This window comes from Aquila chrysaetos, chromosome Z, assembly GCF_900496995.4.
Source record: "Aquila chrysaetos chrysaetos chromosome Z, bAquChr1.4, whole genome shotgun sequence".
Classification (NCBI taxonomy): Eukaryota; Metazoa; Chordata; class Aves; order Accipitriformes; family Accipitridae; genus Aquila; species Aquila chrysaetos.
Window position 1 is genome coordinate 46,505,458 of NC_044030.1, and position 19,353 is coordinate 46,524,810.

Sequence of the window (19,353 nt, forward strand, 5' to 3'; positions counted from 1 at the left end):
TCCACAGTAAAGGGAGGGGCTGGGGACCATGTCAGAAATTTGCACTGATAACATGTTTCATGGCAAATATCTCTTGTGTGTGAGTTGTGGAGCAGCTGTCAATGCTATTTGAGTTTATAGCTCGGAGCAGAGGCTGGAAAAGACAATCCTACACCTTCACTTTTAAAAGATGGGCAGCATATGTGTGAAATTTGAACCCAAAATAAAGGTTGTGGAGGTAGTCTAATCACTTGTTAACATTTAATATGGAGTTAATTGCCTCTGTAATCCCAAAGATGCCCACTGATACTTCTTGGGCGAGTACAACTGCAAATTTCTTCCGTAAACAGCAAGCTTTCTCTGCAGGCAGCACAAGTTTCTGACTCTGCAGGGTAACAGGCAAAACTGGTGGGATCAGCTGCCGGGACAATTTGAGACTTGAAAAATCCATCTCTTGACACCAGAAACGAAGCGGTGAGTCACTGCCAGTGGCCAGCCAGGCACGCCAGGACTCCAGCCGGCGCTGCCGAGCGGGGAGGGCGGCGTGTGGGAGCGCTCCCGTGCGCTCGGCGCGAGCTCCTGGCTCCGATTTCCCCCCAAAGGCTGCATGTTTGCAGAAAATACTTTTCCGTTAGAGAATTCACTGTTCCTGGGGAAACTGTAAACACAGAGAAAATGTGTTGGGACCAGTGCTCAACGTGTTCGTTGACACTGTATGAACTTTGGTAACACCTTTGAGCGTTCCAGCATTTGCCGTGTCTCAAATAACTTCTGAACTGTACTTCGTGGCAAATAATACGGCACTAAAAGGCTTTCTCAGAAAAACTGGACAAGGATTGTTTTTAGAAAGACCACACAAAGCTTGGCAGATAGAGCAAAGTTATTTCTGCAGGGTTTATTTTCTGCATAGTTTCTTTTTATTTAGAATAAGTATGAGGCACATGCTGCTCAGTTGGGCTCATCTGTTGACACAGTTGATAACCACAACCAGCTCAGGCAGTCCTCTGCACTGAAAAATGGCAGTAGGGACTGGGAGGGCACAGGGGGGAGGATCTCAATGTGCTTGTTTACACTTAATTCTTCCGTGAGCGTCCATCTATAACCACTGTTGGGTACTAACAGTCAGCTGGGAGGACGCGGGGTTGGATCTGCTGGGGCCTTTGGGGGTCCTTTGATTACGTTCCGAGCAATAAATCAGGGCACATGCTTGCAAGGGAACCGTTCCCTGTGGGTTGTGTTAAGTGCCCGGTGAGATTTGGCAGCCCAAGTGCACTAAGGTAAGTTAATCTAAATGGTGTTTTACGGATTTACCTAAACTTCATTAACTTCCATGTGACCACCCTATGATATTTAGGATGTAAAGTAGGTAGAATGAGGCCTAACAGCCTTAATAATCCTTTAGGGAGGAAAAAAAGTAAATCTAATGAGTGCCCAAAAACTCTATTACTTTGGAAAGTTTTGACAAGCTTTTACTTACTTTGGCAGTAAAATGGGAGTCAGTGAGGATATCCTGAAGGAAACAGTGTCATGAACTGGCAGGGTCAGATTGACAGGTTTTTTCCAATGACCAGTTTATATCTCAAGCGCTGTTTCTGTCTTGATAAATGTGTCTTACAGCTCAACCAGGGCATGCTAAATGCCCTTGCAAGCAAGTGCCTGGGGATAATACGGGATATTCACTGGAATGATGTTGCAGTAAGTGCTAAAATTTGCCAGAACTTTCACTAGCTTTTGACTTCCAAAGTTATCTAGAAAAAAATTGAGACATTTGGGGCCTGTGTTAAGAATAAAGTCTGAACATCTGCAATGACAAGTGTCCCTGGGCAGCTGGGGAGCATGTGAAGGGGCAGCCTGAAGGAATTCGTTTGTTGACCATTGCCTAGCGAGGGGAAGCAGAGAGGCCACCACGGCGTGACAGACACATGAAGAGTGGATGGGGCCAGACAGATGGCAGAGCCCTGTGCATATTCTGGGTGACATCCAATGGCCTGAATGAATTCAGCTGTATGATGTGGTTCACTGACTTGGACTCAGTCCCGAAGAAGAATTTGACTGGCTGTTTTAATTAAAACACAAAGCCTGGGGAAGCTAAAATGTATCAAAACTCTGTTGATTACAGACAGCAATTAGGTACCTTATAGAAAGCAAAATACTGGTCCCTAAATCGCCTAAATGCCTAAACATTCATAACATTCATTGGCATCCATTTCTTCCTGTTTCCTTAGACTGGAGTTTGCACAAGGAGGTGTCTTTTTCTTTTGATAACAAGTGATCCTTACAAACGTAATTCTGGGTAGTCCAAATGTCTTGCTTGGAGCTGAAGCTCTGCAGCTGAATCTCCTTCCAGTGGTACTAGAGACTGCAACTACTGAGGCAGAGGGGAGGGAGCCACCGGGCATCAGCCCCTCCCCACAGAGGCCCACAGCATCCTGTAAAATACTTTGGGATCTTCTGAATTTTGAGACCAGTGGTAAATTTATCAACGTGCAATTTTCTATAATCCCTGTAAAAACTGGAAAGTCATTCTGGGGTTAATAAGTACATGCAAGTTTCTGGGAAAAAAACAGAACAAGCTTTCATTCCTGCCTTTTGATTTGTAGCATTTTGTATTTTTAAAATTATCCACTCAACAAAAAGAGATAGAGAGTAACAATTGAAGAAGAAAAAACAAAGCTCAGAGTAGTCTTGATAGGTTGAATTCCAGGCTTCCTGGGCTGTGAAATTAATCTCTTGTTTAATTTTGCCAGTTTAACAGTTTCTGTTTAAGGGTACTCAGCCAGAAGTCGATCACTGAACGTCTGTCAAAAGGAGCTCCCTTGCAGGAGTAGCGTTATGACCAGAGCCCCTGTGCTCAACTTCTGATGGATGCACTCTATCATATGTATAATTTGAAGTGTACTCTCTGCATAAAGGGAAGAGACAGGAAGCTGAATGCATTATACTTGAATGAAAAATCGTTTGGCAAATATCTCTGAACATAGGGCATTCAATACCTAATGAATGTGACAGTACAACAGGTTATACTTAAAGCTCAGGTGGCAAGTGTAGATTTCAGGATTAAATGTACAACTACTTTCCATTGCCCTAAAATGTGTGTGAGATGTTCTCGATATTACAGTTATCTAACTTGGGGCTATTTTGATAAACCCTTGAAAAACCGCATTCTCCAATTTTGTGGATTTTGGCTCAGTCTGTGTGTACACACTCATACACATCCTCAGTTGCTACCAGCCGCCTGCCAGGCAGGAATGATGTACAGGACTGCAAGCCTAGAAGCATCCCTAGTAAATTGAAGCTGCCAGTGTTGACCTTTGAAGTGGCTAACTGCCGGATGCAGTTTTGCAGAGCTCCAGGAAACATTAGCCATGGTCCTGGTGGTTGTGGTGTTCAACATCAATAGATGTGTTCCTTGGCTGCAGGTTTTGTGGTTGCAGATGCTGAATCTTCACCATTGCATGTTCCTGGTCCAGGATGAAGCTTGCTGGGGCAGAAGATGAGTCACTGCGGCTGCTTTCTTCCTTAGAGTGGATTACTTGAGAGCAGAGCGGCCATTGAGTAAACACAGCAGCAGCTAACGAGCTGCCACAGCAGCAGCGGGTAGTAAACTAGTTACTAGACAGTGACCTCCAGCAGCTTGTGGAAACTGATGGTGTGACTAGGCTGACTCCCTCAGGTGACCTTCTACCACGTTACTGCTAGCACCCATCAGGATCTGACTAGCTCACCTGTAAGCACTTTCTGTAGCCAGCTATTTCAGGACATAGATATAAATATGTACTTTGTCTGTTAGCAGCTCCGTTCGTATCTTGTGACGTGAGATCACTGACCAGCCCACCATGAGTCTGCCAGTCATCCTAGCAATCGTGGTATAAAAAAAGAGGATAAAACCACCAAGCTTACGGAAAGCAGTAAACTGAACTCACAGGAGTTCAATTTCTGAAGCCAGTGAAACCAAATAAATATTTCAAGTATTTTGTCAGTCTGTGTACCTGGACCTAGGGCCCTGGTGAGTATCAGAGTAAGTGTCGTTTATGTAGGCTAAGCACATTTATAACTTTCCTTAGAGGGACAAGGCTTGTGGGCAAAGGTTACATATTATTAGTTGATCTGATGTAGCTGGGAGAGACAGACAAGCGTTTAGGCAGATGTGCTGGTTTTCAGGGTAATGCAGTAGGCTAAGTGATTTGGCAGATGCAGAGAGAGCAGATCCATGCAGTAGAAAAGTTTTGCATTTATAATCTTTCACTGCGTGCATCCCTGTGGTTTGCAGATGCACTCCAGAAGGCTACCGGTTGAGATTTTTTTCTTTCCCCAAGGGCAGTGTTGCAGCCTGGCCCAGGACCCCCCTGCACACCATGACCCTGCTCCCTCGTGCACCTAAGCCAAGTCTTGCTGGGCAGACTTTTGTTCCTGCTTGCGCCGGCTCTGAGGCTCACTTGTCCTCTCCCTCCTGGGGCCACTGCTTGCTGTGAGCAGAGTCTTCCCACTTCCCTGGCTGAGTGCAGGTTTGCTTCAGAATTTTGGTTAGATGGTGAGCAACATGGGCTTTTAGTTTAACCCCTTTGGAGCATACCAAGGAAGTTTCTCAACCAAGAAGTCTTTGCTTTTGAAGCACAAAAGCGTGATCTTCCAGATTAATGGAAATCCTGACATGAGGCAACCAAATCAGAGGTTGCTCGGGTTGCAGTATCTCTTTCTTCTCAAACTCTTACTCCCCATGGTTGCGCTTGTCACTCTGATCCGAGGAGAAGCATGGCCCAGAAACCCCCCCCCTCTTAAAACATGAGAAGAGGTCCCCTGTCTTACGGTCTGGCTCACCAACTTCCATGTGTTGGTTTCCCTGTGGGGTGTGGGCCAACTGTTTGGATGGGGTTGCAAATCTGATGGATTTTTCTTCAAAAAAGTGCCAAAGCTGTGTAGACTGCGGATGGGTAGGTTTGCCTTGGGCCAGCTGAGACGTGCTCAGGACAAATACAAAGCAGGGCTCATAGTATGTTACAGGCATACTCCACCACATCACATCATGTTCATCTGCACAAGTAAATGGAAGGAGCAGTGAACAAAGTAGAGAACATAATGCAAGGGAATAGTCTGAGAGTGAAATTTCGTATTCTTTTGCTGAAGGAGGACAGCCCACTGTTGCACTCTGCCAGGACAAGCAGCTGTGCTGGAAGAGCTACCACAGTGCTTTTGCCTGTGTGCTTGATTCTGGTGGAAACATGATTTAGAAAAGGGATAAAGCTAGTGATGAAAGAGATGAGCACTGTGAACAAATGGATGCCTGATGATTTCTACTTTATCTGTTTTTTATCTTTAATATTCCCTGTGCATTGGGGACAATGGAAACTGATTTAGGGTGCCAAAGAATAAAGAAAAGGCTTTTCTGAATTATTTCCGATTCAGAAATTCACAACAGAGAATCTTGTGTCTTCAAATCTTACCTATGCCCTGCTCAAGTATAGCAGCTAATAGAAATCACAGAGATGGCTTTTTGAAAGAGCTATTGCAAGGAAAACCAGAGATAACAGAGAAGAACCTGGCAGCCTTTGTGTCAGCAGATAAAAAGTTGTCAAAATTATGTAATGAACAGTGTGAAAAGGAGAGCTGAGTAGTCTGAACAACATCTCACTGGGACTGATGGGTTGGTTGGAACAAGCAGAAAGAAAACTTGCAAAGTGTACAAAAATCTGTGAGGTCATTGTGAAAGAAAACAAACCCACATGCTTGTGTTTGGAACAAACAGAAGATCTGGGGTAATTGGTGCCTGATGTAAGGATCTTGGGACTTCAAGAGGGAGAGGAAGGAGAGGACCTGGTTGTTGCCAAAAAGCTCTTACAAGTTCAAGCGTCCCCAGTGCGGTGGAGCAACTCCTCTAAATCAGAAACAGAAAACAGCAGCGCAAGCTGGACCTTTGCAAGACTTCCACAGGCACGCAGACGGCTCGAGGCTGGAAGGCTTTGCCAGCGTGCTAGTAGCTGTGACCAGATGCCGCAGTCACAGGGTGTTTTGGGGCTAATTGTATGACTTTTATGGCTTTTGACAAGCTTGCTAGCAGCTGTATTTCTGAACTTTCTCGGGGAGCAAAGGACGGGGCACGAGGTGGAGCTGGTAGTTAATCCAAGCCCTCCGCTGGGAAAGGAGCCTTTGAAGATCCATCCCCTATGTTGGGAAACGTGAGCCCTCTGGCCCGGTCTGGTGGCCGCGGCAAACAAAGGGTCAAATGATAAATCTCAGTCCCTGGAGGGAGACTCTGTTTGTGAAGTAAGGTGAGCGTAAGAGAGAAAGCTGCTGGGGGAGCTCCTGTTGCCAGGGCTGTCCATCCAGCAGAGGGAAGGTGCCTGACTGCCTGGGTGAACTGCCTGTGTGTTCATCGCCTGAGGCTGTCCTTTTCTACAAAATGCTTTTGTTTTCAATAAATATTACTCAGCTTTGGGAAAGTTGCCTGGAAACGCCATTGTTCCCCCTGAAGAAGCTGAGTAGCCCAGGGGCAGATTTAGTGGGGTCCTCAGGTGCCCTCCATGCCTGGGCTGTGGGGGGGCTTTGGGCGGCTGGCAGCGGCCAGGCAGGACCACAGGCTTTTGCTGCAGAAGGGTGACAGCTTTAGGCTTGAGGTGCCCCTGTAGATATGCAAAAGGAGGACGAACCTTGACAGTAGCAGTGCATATCAGTCACTGCAGACAAGCACAGAGCACCTCCTGCTTCTCCATCCCTCTGCTATTTTCACAGAGCTGCTTTTAAGAAACCACAGAGGAGACAAGGAGGTTTGAAGACCAAAAAGTTTTTTTCCTATGATGACAATGCTAATTGGTCCTAGTGTGTACTGTGCAGTTCTTCTGGTGTGAATCTAACGGCTTACCAGAAATAGTCATCTGCAGCTTGATGGGAATGAAAACACCAGTTATGGCCTGTGGGCTCAAGTAGCTTTAATCATGGCACCACCCTGGATGTTTTCGGACCGAGCCTTTACCGTCAGTAACGTGGGCCAGGCTTTGTCGCTCAGCCCCGTGCGTGTTGTGCATGCATCTGTCCGTCCGGGGGAGAACCTGCTGCCCCAAGTCTCCCGGGGGCCAAGGGGAAGCGTTTAAACACCCGCTCTCACAAGGGTGGACCACTGTTGCTGCACTTCCCTGTCTGCCAGATCAGGCTGGTGAGGGGGGCATGGGGCAGACCCCGCAGGGGCCTGGGTGATGGACAGACCTCCTCCTCAAGGCCAGCAGTGGTGGCGAGAGGCGATGCTTTCTCCAGCTGCCTGGGATGTACTGCTGCTACTGAGAGACCTTGCTCGCACAAGAGGTCTCGGTGGCTCTTGATGGCTCTCGGTGCGCGTCAGGTTTGGTGACGTTGTGGCCAAGGCTGCCCAGAGGGGACCTGCCCTGTGGCAGGCAGGCGAGGGCAGCAAGGGGAAGGCTGCAGCCAGCTGGGAGCTGCACCACAGTATCTGGCACAGGGAGCTGGGGGGCTCAGGCTCGGTGCCCACTGCCATGATGCTGCCCAGCTTTTACGGCTACATGGAGCAAAACTTGCTGCAAAGACCTCCGGCTCCGATAACAGCACTCTGCTTGTAGGTCAAAAGATTACTTTAAGTATTCCAAACTGCATTTGTTTGACTTCTCATTAAAAATCGCCACTATAGTTGCAGTTCAAGCTGATTTTCTAATCCCAGCACAATATTGCAGGCCCAGCTGAAATATTTGTGCAGGCTTTTGTGTGTTTGATCGGTTTGGGGCTATCTTTTACTTTCTTCATGGAATTGTAGGGCAAAACTTTTCCCTCCAGTTCAAAAGTCACTTGCTTGTGCAATTTTTTTGCTCCCCCAAGACACTGCCTAAAAAAATTTGGAAAAAACCCACCTCACCCTCCAACTCTTCCTCATCCCTCCAAAAAGCCTTACCAAAATGCATGGTGACTGCTCCTGATTAGAAGAAGAATTTTCTTCAGAAAACCTCAACTTTTCATAGGTAGGACAAATTTAACGTTGATCCACACAGTTCTGATTTTCAAGACAAATTGTTAGCAGAAAATGTCCACTTTAGTTGAAAAGTTTGCTTTCTACTGAAAAGAAATTGAATGAAAAGTGGAGTGGTGAGTCTGAAGCTTTCCTATCCCATGCCACAAGCCTTCTCCTAGGTTCACCCAAAATCTCATATGAGGTAGCTGGTAGAGTTTCTGTGTTCTTAACGCAAACTCTGAACCTTCATCTAAACCTTGTCTGTACACAGGGATAGCCTCCATGTGCAAACTTCATTTGCAAAATGATGTCTCACTGGCTGTATCATTAATGTTTTTAACTAACTTTTCCTGGAGATGTAAGAAGGCTTAATATGTCCTAAAAAATGAACTGCTTGGCTGCCGCCTTTTTTTTGGCAGTACAATATTTCAAAAAAAACCCCCTAAAGCCATGGCCCGAAATGCAGACACTGAGATTCCAGACAAGGCATCAGTAGATCAATTTTTGTCCTAAGAAACCCTGGTAATATTCTTTCCTGTTTCTATATGGGAAGTACAGAGAAAATACAAATATAACTGGCAACTTTAAGACATTTCTCACAAATTTTCCATATAATTGAATGCCTAATCAAATGTAAATTCCCAAACTTTTTCTGCTTCATATTTCTTTAATACTGTTTCTCTTGGAGCTTACTGCTTATATGAAGTTTTTTTTGTAAAGCTGCACTGTTGCTGAACTAAGTGAACAGCTGTGTCTGATATAAACCCTACAAAGGGTCTAACATGTCTGTGGTTATCCTTTCAAATTTTTACAGAGGAAATATATCATTGAAAAGCTAACTGGTGATTTTAGTTATCCCAGTTGCTTTTTCTTCATTTTGTCAATGGAATTTGGTTTAATTTATTAGCTAGTGTCTGGCATTTTATCTTGTGTTATGTACAGAGAAAGCAATCAGTGTAGCTTCTGCACTCTTTTGGGGAAAAAGTAGTATTGCTGATCTCAACCCCCCTTCCCCTAAGCCATTGATACAATTACTGCTGACTGATGTATTCATGCCTATGTGGTAAGTGAATAAAAAAAATTAAATATAGATTTGGAAAATTTGGGTGAATGACTCATAGAGTCAATGTATCACCAACTGTAATTGAGAGAGGCTCTGTATGGAACTGCTTATTAGAGCAGCAAAATGAGAGACATGCACACAGATGGATTTTAAAGGTCTTGTTTTGTGAGTTTTACCGCCACAATGCATAGTTGCATTGAGGAGGGATAGGTTTGAAACACTGGGTCCTAATCCCCCCTGGGCTCAATATTTTACTTGGAAATGGAGGAATGTAAAACGAACACATGCTTGGTCCTGTACAGTTTGATTCAGCTGTCAAGATGACAGTGAAGTTACACAGTAGGTAAAAAGTCATTATAGGAACGTGGTTAAAAAGTTTATTACTTTCCAGCCTGAGTAGTAAGTCAGTGGTGAGGGAAAATACATCCGACAGTCCCCTTTCTCCCATCTCTTCTTCTGGCTGTAGGTGTTTGCCTTCACCAGGGAACTGCTACCTGTTAGTAATCAAAACTAGTTAGTGGTCCCTGGCTTTTGTTGTCTGTGAAGAAGCTTATATGGTGCCTTCTCCACAATGGCAAAAAAACATGCCATTCCCTAAAAGTGGAAAGCGAGTGCAGCATTCCTGTATTTGCACAGCCCCTTACACTGTTTGAGGCTGCATCTACCCCCTGAGCAAGTAATTGACAGAAATTGTATGCTTGTGTTTCTGTGTCATCAGGCTTTTCCTAGCATTTTGTGACTACCTCTCTTTTGCTTTCCTCTGATTCTGAGGAGTAGCCCTCTCTTGATAACTTCTGAGTGACTGCTATAAATTAAGTGCTATTGGCATTTGGAGGAGGAGGAGGATTTTGAGGAAAAAAAATGGTGTGGCACGCTGCGAAATGAAGCTTATGTTGTATTTTTAATGAGAGATTTCAGGCTACAGCACTGTGCATTCATCAAATTCTCCATAGACTGCTGAATATCCTTCTGTTTACTCCCACAAACAAGTGTGGAAAGTTGTCTGCTTCTTTACTCCAAGGAACCCTCTCTTCGCATTGATTTGCTCTCACAATTGCTCTGTGTCAGTCCTTGAGGTCTGCATTGTGAGACCTTCCTTTCTGCAGCAATAGCACATGTCGTTGCTATTACTGAAATACAGTTTAGTATAAAGGCCATTTAGTCAATGCCAGCATTCATTTGAAAGAAGTTTAACATTAGCATTTTCTGTGCTTGATACTGCAAAGTGCCAGGCGCCCTGATCCTGATTAGCAAAGCATTTAAACTTACACATAAAGCTCTCTGTCAGTGCTCCCATTGATTTTAGTGGAGCCAATCACACATTTAAATTTCCAGAACATGCTAAAATGACTAGCGGGTTTGGGGTGAGAACACTCTGTTTCTGGAGACTCAACAAATAGGTCAAATTATAAAAAAAGCAACCCCAAAAAAACCCAATTAAAAAGAGAGTTCATGGTCTTTGCTGTTACATCAGTGGGGAATCAGACCAAATGAGAGCAAGTGTACAGCAAACAGAGAACGCAGAGTCAAGTTTGTAGTAACATAATCATCCGAACTGGGACATCTAAGAGGTTTTCTTTTAAATCACTATTTTTGTAGAAGAACCTTAGTCTACTTGTAATTAAGTCTTAAAGCCAGGCGGTCATTTAAGCCTCATAGCTGGTAATTTGAGGTCTTCATGTGAATGTGTTTTCCTATGTTGACACTAATTTATTTCTGAAAAAAAAGAAACAAACCCAAAAAAACCCCCGAATATTATAAGAAGGCTCAGTTTCCTGTGAGGTTTCTCATGAAGGGCAGAGAGAAATAGGGCTGAAGTCTACACTGAAATTGCCAGGCATGGATTCTGAATTGTAGGTTTCTTTGTAAGCAAAATGATCCAAATTCAGACTAGCCTAAACCCACAGATTATTCACCTGAACTGGATATTGCCACTCACATCAATTAAAAACAAATGTGAGAAGCATTCAACTTGTGATAGAGCCTTGGTGATTTCCCTCTACCCTCCAAGCATGTGAAAAAACATGCATAACTTGGACTAGAACATGCCAGCAAAAAAAAGGCTGTGCCTGCTAACTCTTGTGAACTAACTTGATAACCTGTTTGCAAATGGATGTTTTATGCGCTCACATTTTACAAAGTGGCAGATTAAGTATTTGGCAGGCGCATTAGGTGCCTATTTTAAAATATTTATTCCTGTGTTTATTTTTCTTTCATATGCTGCTGCAGTAACAAGTTACTTGTACTTAACCAGTGATTTTTTATATTCCTCCGAGAGACTAAAACCAGACACAGTAGATATAAAGCGAAATTACGGTAAGAGGCAAAGAAAATTCCATTCCCTAAAAAGGGAAAGAAAATGCAGCTTTTCTGTCTTTACACAGCCCCTTACACTGCTTAGGGCTGCATCTACCCCCTTAGCAAGCAGCAACCATTTATCTTACATCTGTTAAACAAAAATGTACAGTACAAATGGCTTGCTGTGCACAGTGTCTTCAGGTGGGAGAGGGACCAGATGCAGTGGGATGCTGTAACATGCGCTGTCCAAGGAATCAGGTGTTGTCAGAGCTGCTGCCTGCTCCTGGCATCTTGCCGGAGGGGGGTATGGGAGAGGACTTGGGGAACCTCATAGACGAGATCTGTACCGGCTCTTTGCTTTGGGGAGCCAGTGACTGTCCATGCAGGCGATTTTGTTCACATTGGAGAGAATACTTGTGAAAGGGCAATAGGAGAGCTCCTAGGAAGCAGCCCCAGGGTGGCTTGGTAGAGTTGGAGGGTTCAGGCAGGATTTGGGAGGGGAGAGTGTATCAAGTTAAGCAAGTGCTTACATATGTGTAGAAACTTGAGAACAGGCCCTGCGGTCAAGTGAAACGAGGTTAAAGAAGAAAAAATATATGCTCTGGGGGGACTAAAGAGGATAGGTGTGATGTGCTGCTGGGTGAAGGACTGACTTGGCACAGTCCCTGATAGCTCTTCCAACTCTTGCTTGCAGCCTAGCTGCTGAGAATTAGTATCAGGAATGGGTTTTGTCTGATGTATATTGCCACTAGGTTAGGAAGATCATTTTCCAGATCATCTATGGAATGATATTTCAGACATGGATGCCCCAGCTTGTTTTGTTGTTCAGTTGTTTTGTTTTGGTTTGTTTTTTAAATTTTCTTTGTCTGTCTGTTTCACTTGTTTCTGTCATTGCATTCCAGGTTTCTGTGACTCCCGTATCTCCTGATCTTAGTTTTGATGTGTTAGTAAAGTCTCTAGGACCAGGCTTCTGTTTTGCTGTGATTTATTTATTGATGCCTCCTTTTTCTCCATATTGTTTCTTTGGCTTTTATTTTTTGCCTCCTTGTGCATTTTTAGCTTGTCATCACATCCTTTCTTTTGTTTTTATAGAGAAGGTTATGTTTTAGGCCCTGTTCCTAAAATATCCGTCCAGAGAGTAATTTTGAAATAATCCCATTGAGAGTGCCGGTGTGTTTAAATGTAGCTTTACATTTAGCACTTTTTTGAATCAGCAGATTTGTACATGTTAGTTTTACTACTTAGGAGTGTCTTTCTAGTCGTCATCTTTGAAACCAGAAATGCTTCAGAAGTTTTTGGGTGTGATGTGTTTTTTATGTATTGTTTTAAAATCTAAAGTGTAGAAATGACGTTAGAAAGTTCTGGTCTGTAAAACAACTAAATAGTCCTGCAGCATATTCCTGCCTGTGTAAATTATCTTGTCAATCAAATCGTCTGTCCACACCTATCAGTTCTGGAGGGCAAAACTTACTTAATAATCTGCTTTATACTGATATAACGTCTTTCTCTGAAGATTTAAAATAATTTTAAAATTGTCATTAAAAATGCCGCAAGACACGTGAAACGATGTTTGTGTGGGTATGGTGGGATATCAAGAGGTTAAATGACTTGCTTAACGAATGAGTGGCGGTCTGAATCTCCTGACCTAGCCCCAGAACAACTAGTCCTTTATAAATAAGTACTTTTATCCAGGAATGCAAAAGCAAAGCCTCTGACATTTATTATTCCGATGCGTGTCTGTTCCCAGGACATTACATTTCTGTGGATACATCTTATGAGGGTGAGAAAGCAGTGCTGTCGAGCCCTGAGCTGTACTCTGAGGAGTGGAGCTGTGTCAGACTGATTTATCAGATAGCAACGACTTCAGAGACTTCACCTGATCCCGCCAGGCTCAACCTGTACCTGAGGCAGGAGGGAGAGAGCTTTGATCGTTTGCTGTGGTCAGCCGAGGAGCCTTCAGACAGCTGGCTCATAGCTAGCTTAGATTTGACGAACAGCACAAAGAAATACAAGGTAAGCCCGCTTTTGGAAGATGCCACAGGCTTTCTGGTGCACGTGGACTGCTTTTCGGGCCCTATTCTTGCCTTTCGGCTCTAGGGCTGGCAGGGTGTGAGTCAGTCGACCCCTCTGTCCCTAAAATCAGTGAGCCGAGCTGTCCTGAGCCAGGCGGTCGGTGCTCTTCCCAGCGAACGTGAGGCACGGCCCACGGGAAGGGGCGGCCGGCTGAGCTGTGCGGTGAGGGTACCGCTCCTCACGGCAGCCCCGCGGGGCTGCTGGCATCCCGTAGCAGATACGGGACCTCCCAGATCCCGGGTCTGCAGCTGCCCTCCTTCCCCCCGTCCTCTGCGTCCTTCTGGGAGGAGTCGGAAGCTGGGTGCTTCTACCAAACCCCGCCACATCGCGTCCTTCATGATAACGTCCTGTGTAGCCACAGCTGAGGAATCTGGAGACCTGTACTCTTACGTGAAGTGTGGGATTTTTTGGCCTTGCCTCGTTGTCCTTCAGTGTGCCTCCTGTGCTCGAGGAAGGGCGCTGACTCCATCTTTAATGCATTCTGCCAAGCTCTTCCAGCAAAAGCACCTCTCCTGACTGTAAGGGTGATGAGCTCCCCACATGTATTTAATTTTTTCTCCTGTTTATCCTGTTTGAATGTCCAGGGTGATAACGGAAATACTGAAACCCTGAAATTCACAGTTTGGTTTATTTTCTGCAGATTGTACTGGAAGGTGAAATGAGACAAGATAAATCTGCCAGTGTAGCAGTTTTTGAAATTAAAATAACTCCTGGATATTGTATTGGTAAGTACTGTCTGCTCAGCTCTCATATTCTCTGCAGAGAAAAAAATGCCTTGTTGGCAGTTTTAAAACTGAATTAAAGGTCTGGGTTTAGAAGAACGACAATGGCTTTTTCCTCATTGAGAAGTAGGCTGCCATATTCGATACAGATATTTTTTAAGCTAAGGTTGCACACACTAATATGTGTTTTTATTCACCCATCTCTGTGATATAGGTAGCCATTTCACATACAATAATTCATTCTAAAGCTATTTATTGTTCAAGCAGGAACAAGTGTTATATTTTCACAAAACTAGATGGCTGCAAATATTAAAAGTAACAGCTGTGACATTATTTCTGCTGTCTGCCTGCTCATGTTTCCTTACAGTGACATCTTCCAGGCTCCAGAGTCAAAACTCTGTTGATATTTACACTTACAGCTATTTGCTCATGACATTTGCCAAAAACAGCTAATGAAGTTCAAAAATTTCAGTGGCTGGGAGGCTGGGAGACCTTTGCATTTCTAGGGAGTTCTGGCGGAGTCCAACCGAATTGTCACAATACTTTGACTCTGTGAAGGAAACACAGCAGTCTCATTACCACTATGAAACACTACTCCTGCTTCACTTCTAGCCATCCCTGATGTATAAGTGGAAGTTCTGCTCTGACTATTGAATACTACAAAGTAGTATATTTTACATTAATTTTATTTGACTCTAAATTACAGCAGCCCTATATTGCCAAATAATGAAAAGATAGAGTGGACCGAACAGGATGGAAAGGAAAATTTTATCAGAAATTGATCAAAAATTGTGGCTAAGTTTGCTTCCATTTATTATAAGCTGTTAATTGTTGCGTCCAGTTTTATAAATACAGGTGTTATCTGCACTGCCATATGTAAAACGATGCCAGTGTTTAGCAATAGCTTCTCTTCCAGTTTCTGTAATGAAATGTGTGCACTCAGCTGGTGATGTCTGCAATTGCAGAATGTGACTTTGAAGAAAATCATCTTTGTGGCTTTGTGAACCGCTGGAACCCCAATGTCAACTGGTTTGTTGGTGGAGGGAACATTCGCAATTCTCAGTCTATCCTGCCCAAAGACCACACACTTAACAGTGAACTGGGTAAGCAACAAATGTAGAACAGAACTATAGTGGAAAATTTGAGTCTGTGATCCACGTGTGACTCTTATACTGCAAATTATGATGTGAGTTGTTTCTTTTCTCCTGGCACTGGGTGGGGTAAGAATTACTTATGTGAAAAAAGGGATTAGAAAAAGATGGGGGGAATTTTCAGAAGTTCACACGAAGTTTCCTGTAAGCTTTATAATAAAGTTGTTATGCTAGGCTTCAAAATTACTCAAAATAAGGATAAAATTTTGGACAGAGAGGGGGAAAATTGATCTTTCTGTGGATTCTAAAAGTATGGGCCACAGTAAGCTTTAAAATCTTGTACTGCTGCTCTGTACATATGGCAGGGGTTTTCTTTCCAGTGGCTATTAGGAAAGTTGAGTAGGAAAGCTAAGGGATTGAAACATGTTTGGAGAATCTCAGGTTAAATTGCACATTGAGTAGGAAAGCTAAGGGATTGAAACATGTTTGGAGAATCTCAGGTTAAATTGCACAGTTTCGGAGTTTTGTTTGTTTCAGCCAAATGTGGTGCTGTTAATACAGTCCGTTGGAGGCAGAATGCTATAAAGACTTAAGAGGATTTTCAGCACCTTCCGTGTGTGAAATACTTGTCCTGGCTACCTTGTTGAGAGGAGAACGTTTTACATAGTCATAGAGAAGGGTTGGGGGATAGCTTAGCCTTTGATGGTAGTGTTGCATGAAGTACCACAGCAGGTGATGGTCAGGAGATCTGGCTGCTGCAGCACACTGTGCGTCTCAGACAATGTGACGCTTGTGATGGTGCAGGGAATTGTGTCATGAAAAGCAGAGTTGATCCTCTTTCCTTAACTCACACTGCTGTGTCTTTTTATTTATTTCACAATTGTGTGAGTTGAGTACAGAGTGTCAGTCCAGCCCTGCATCACCCCACGGCACCTAAATGCTGGTGAAATTTTGATGGAAGTTTAATTCACCACAACTTCAACAGCAGACAGTGGCTCTACCTATTAAATAAAGTACTGTATGTGATAGGAAACATCGCCATCTGGGAGGGTTCTGTTTTCTTGTAGCCACAGTGTTTCTTTTTCACACCAAACCCTCACTGTTGACCATTGACTGAGAAGACCCCAAGAAGCCAAAAGTCACAGAAGAGCCTTCTTTGTGCAAGAAGTGTGCTACGAAGGTGCATCAGCTAAGGAGATCATAATTAAGCAATGAAGTGTGGTAGAACTGCAAAGCAAAAATGAAGCCCAGAACTTCTCAGGCAAGTACCGCTGAAGAGTCACCAGTCCCCCGGCAGTGGGCAGGCTGGAGGAGACTACAGCCAAGCAAGCCCTTTCCCCTCCTTCCACTGGAGTGAAGCAAGAAGTGACATCTCCATGTTTGAGAACTCTATTGGCTAATTAACGTAGTGGTGTAGATAGATACAAACCTAATGGCACAGTTTGCAGTGTCTATGCTGAAGTAGTCTGTCAGTTTGACACTTCATTCTCCTCTAAGTTTTCTGCTTGTGAAGAACCATTTTTCCGTTCATCAACTGATACTGTTTGATGCTGTGTTTCTGGGAGTGTAGAAGAAGAAAAACTACGCATGCACAGCATATCCATGCAGGTGGATGTGTCCCATTTAAATCGAGATAGCTCTCCCAAAATCAAAGTCTGAGAAGCTGTACCCTTTGAAAATCCTGCAGGTCATACTGGCTGTTGAGGGGGAGGGAGTCTACTCATCTGTAATGCATTTTCCTGTTTATTAACATCTCCCAAAAGTCTTTTTTAAGGATTTTACAAAAAAACAGTCTATTCAGTAAAGATAAAACATTTAGAAACCAAATCCTAGATAGACCAAGCAGAATTATACAAGCAATGAAATGTGCAGAATAAAGGTTATTTGCCAATTCATTTGATATATTAAATGAACTGCTGAGTGTTCGTGTGAGGAAAATGTGAGGAAACACACGGCTTATTTAGTCTTGTTCATTTATTTGGGTTGCCTCAGTAAAAGTTGCACTTGGAAAAAGACTAAATACTATACTGAGCTGTTGGGAGGCAGGGTATTCACTCAGTTGTAACACATTTTTCCATTTATGAATGGCTCTCAAAATTCAGAGTGTTTTTACTTTCTTGAATATAAAGGTCTTGAGTAAAGACTTAAGAAAGAGCTGAGACTGACTGTTTTGCCAGTGGTATCTTAGCCAAACAACTTGGGTTGTACATAGGAGGAAAGGAGAAAAAAAAAATCTCTTAGAATTATTAAAATTTCCTAGGAATCAACCATTGTTGTCCAGGTTGTAGAGATACATGTCTAGTCCCTGCCCATCTCCTGATACTTCTTGTAAGTGGTGTTCATTAAAGAGTGTCCTTATACCAAGTTTCTTTTATACTTTTAGGTCACTACATGTATGTGGACTCTGTTTACGTCAAACATTTTCAGGAAGTGGCCCAGCTAATCTCACCGAAGACCACAGCCCCAATGTCTGGCTGCTTATCTTTTTATTATCAACTTAAGCAGGAGAGTAGCATTGTTTTTACCGTTTACTTGAGAGACACGAGTGGCTTTTATGAAGAGATCTGGAAAACAGACAGTGCACTGAGCGCGGACTGGGCGCTAGCAGAAGTTGACTTCAATGCGCCATACCCCATGGAGGTAAAGCAATCGTTCCTGTACAGTCCAGCTACGACTTCAGGTTGCATCAGACAGCACTGCTGACTCAGGCTAAGTCAGGAACATGGCAGTGGCTGTCCAGTATCTGAAAGATGGTTATAAAGATGCTGGTGGTCTGTTGTTTCCTTTGTCCACTGTATAAGCATCAAGGAGGTACCGCCTTCCATACTGGTGCTTGATTTCAGCAAAGATCAAGTCAGGTGGTGAAGTGCTTGATCAGAATACCTTGGGAGGTTGTAGAGTCCTACAGATGCGAGGTCTTTCAGTTCCTACTAAATAATGTCGATGCTCTCTCAGTCCCATATTTCTGTGACTCGATGATCCATTTTTGAGGATGCTGAGTACCATAAAATAATGCATGCCTCCCACTACAGCATAAAAATTAAAAAAATATTCGAGGTCTATTCTCTACCTTGTACAACGCTGCAATTCAGTCTTTCTGTGCTTTCACAAGATAAGAGTCCAAACTTGGGTCCTAGTAGCACAGTAGTCCTTAGGTGTGAAAATCAGCTCCTATGGTTACTATAATTGATTTCAAAAGTATCAGAAAGAAATTGAATGCTTTATTCCTTAGTGTTTACTGAAAAAAATGCCAAATCTTAGAATATACATTTTATATATATATGTATGTATTAAAAAAGATATATACACACACATACATATGTATAAAATTGTGTGTGTGTGTATGTATATATACATACACGCATATATACATTGTATCTTTATATATATGTAAAATCTATATTCTTATATATAATACATATATAAATATCAGAAGATTGAAATAAACAGTGTTTATAGATTGTATATACACATATATACTTACATGTATACAAATATATGATACATATTTTATACATATATATGTGATTTTTTATATATATATATACACACACACACACACTTTATACCTATATATATATACTTCTAATACTAGGATTACAAATAAATCGGCTTTCATTCTACTTGCTTTAACTCCACATAAGTTATTTTTTTTAATTCACTGTAAGCCTGCAGATTTTCAGGATTTATTAGGGGTAAAGCTAATTTTCATCAGATGTTACATAGTCCTTTTATACTCTGTAAAGTCATTGACCAAGTCATCCACTTGAATTGTCAGACTTCAAATGGTATGGGAAAGGAGATTAGGTCTGATAAGGTCTCATAATACTAAATGATAAGTGAATTACTTATTTAATAAAGTAACATGCAAGGGAAAAAACAGTCCTAGCACTATAGATGGAAATTAATTAATGAGCTTGGCATTACTGTGGTTAGTTTTGTGAAAATATCCTCTCAGTTCTTAGTGGCATTCATAAAACCATCCGGAATGTTGGAAACTATACTGGAATAAATAGCAAAACAGAGGATGTTGTACCACTGGATGAATGCACAGGGTAACCCTGTGTTCAGCAGAGTATGCAGCTCCAACCCTTTCAGTTAAAAAAGAATATCCTAGAACTACAAGAGGGAGATGGGGATAATCAAAAGTATGGAGAAGTTATGTTAATGAAATAACAC

The 19,353-nt window shown here is 42.9% G+C and overlaps 1 protein-coding gene across 2 annotated transcripts in view; it reads left to right on the forward strand.

Annotated features, from left to right (window-relative positions):
- MAMDC2 (MAM domain containing 2) overlaps window positions 1-19,353 on the forward strand; it is a 64,042-nt gene that overhangs the window by 18,919 nt on the left and 25,770 nt on the right. For both annotated transcript variants that reach the window (XM_030005668.1, XM_030005669.2), the window contains exons 3-6: window positions 13,036-13,301; window positions 14,002-14,086; window positions 15,049-15,186; window positions 17,558-17,814. In XM_030005668.1, the coding sequence (XP_029861528.1) occupies window positions 13,036-13,301; window positions 14,002-14,086; window positions 15,049-15,186; window positions 17,558-17,814 (746 nt within the window). The remainder of the gene's footprint in view (window positions 1-13,035; window positions 13,302-14,001; window positions 14,087-15,048; window positions 15,187-17,557; window positions 17,815-19,353) is intronic.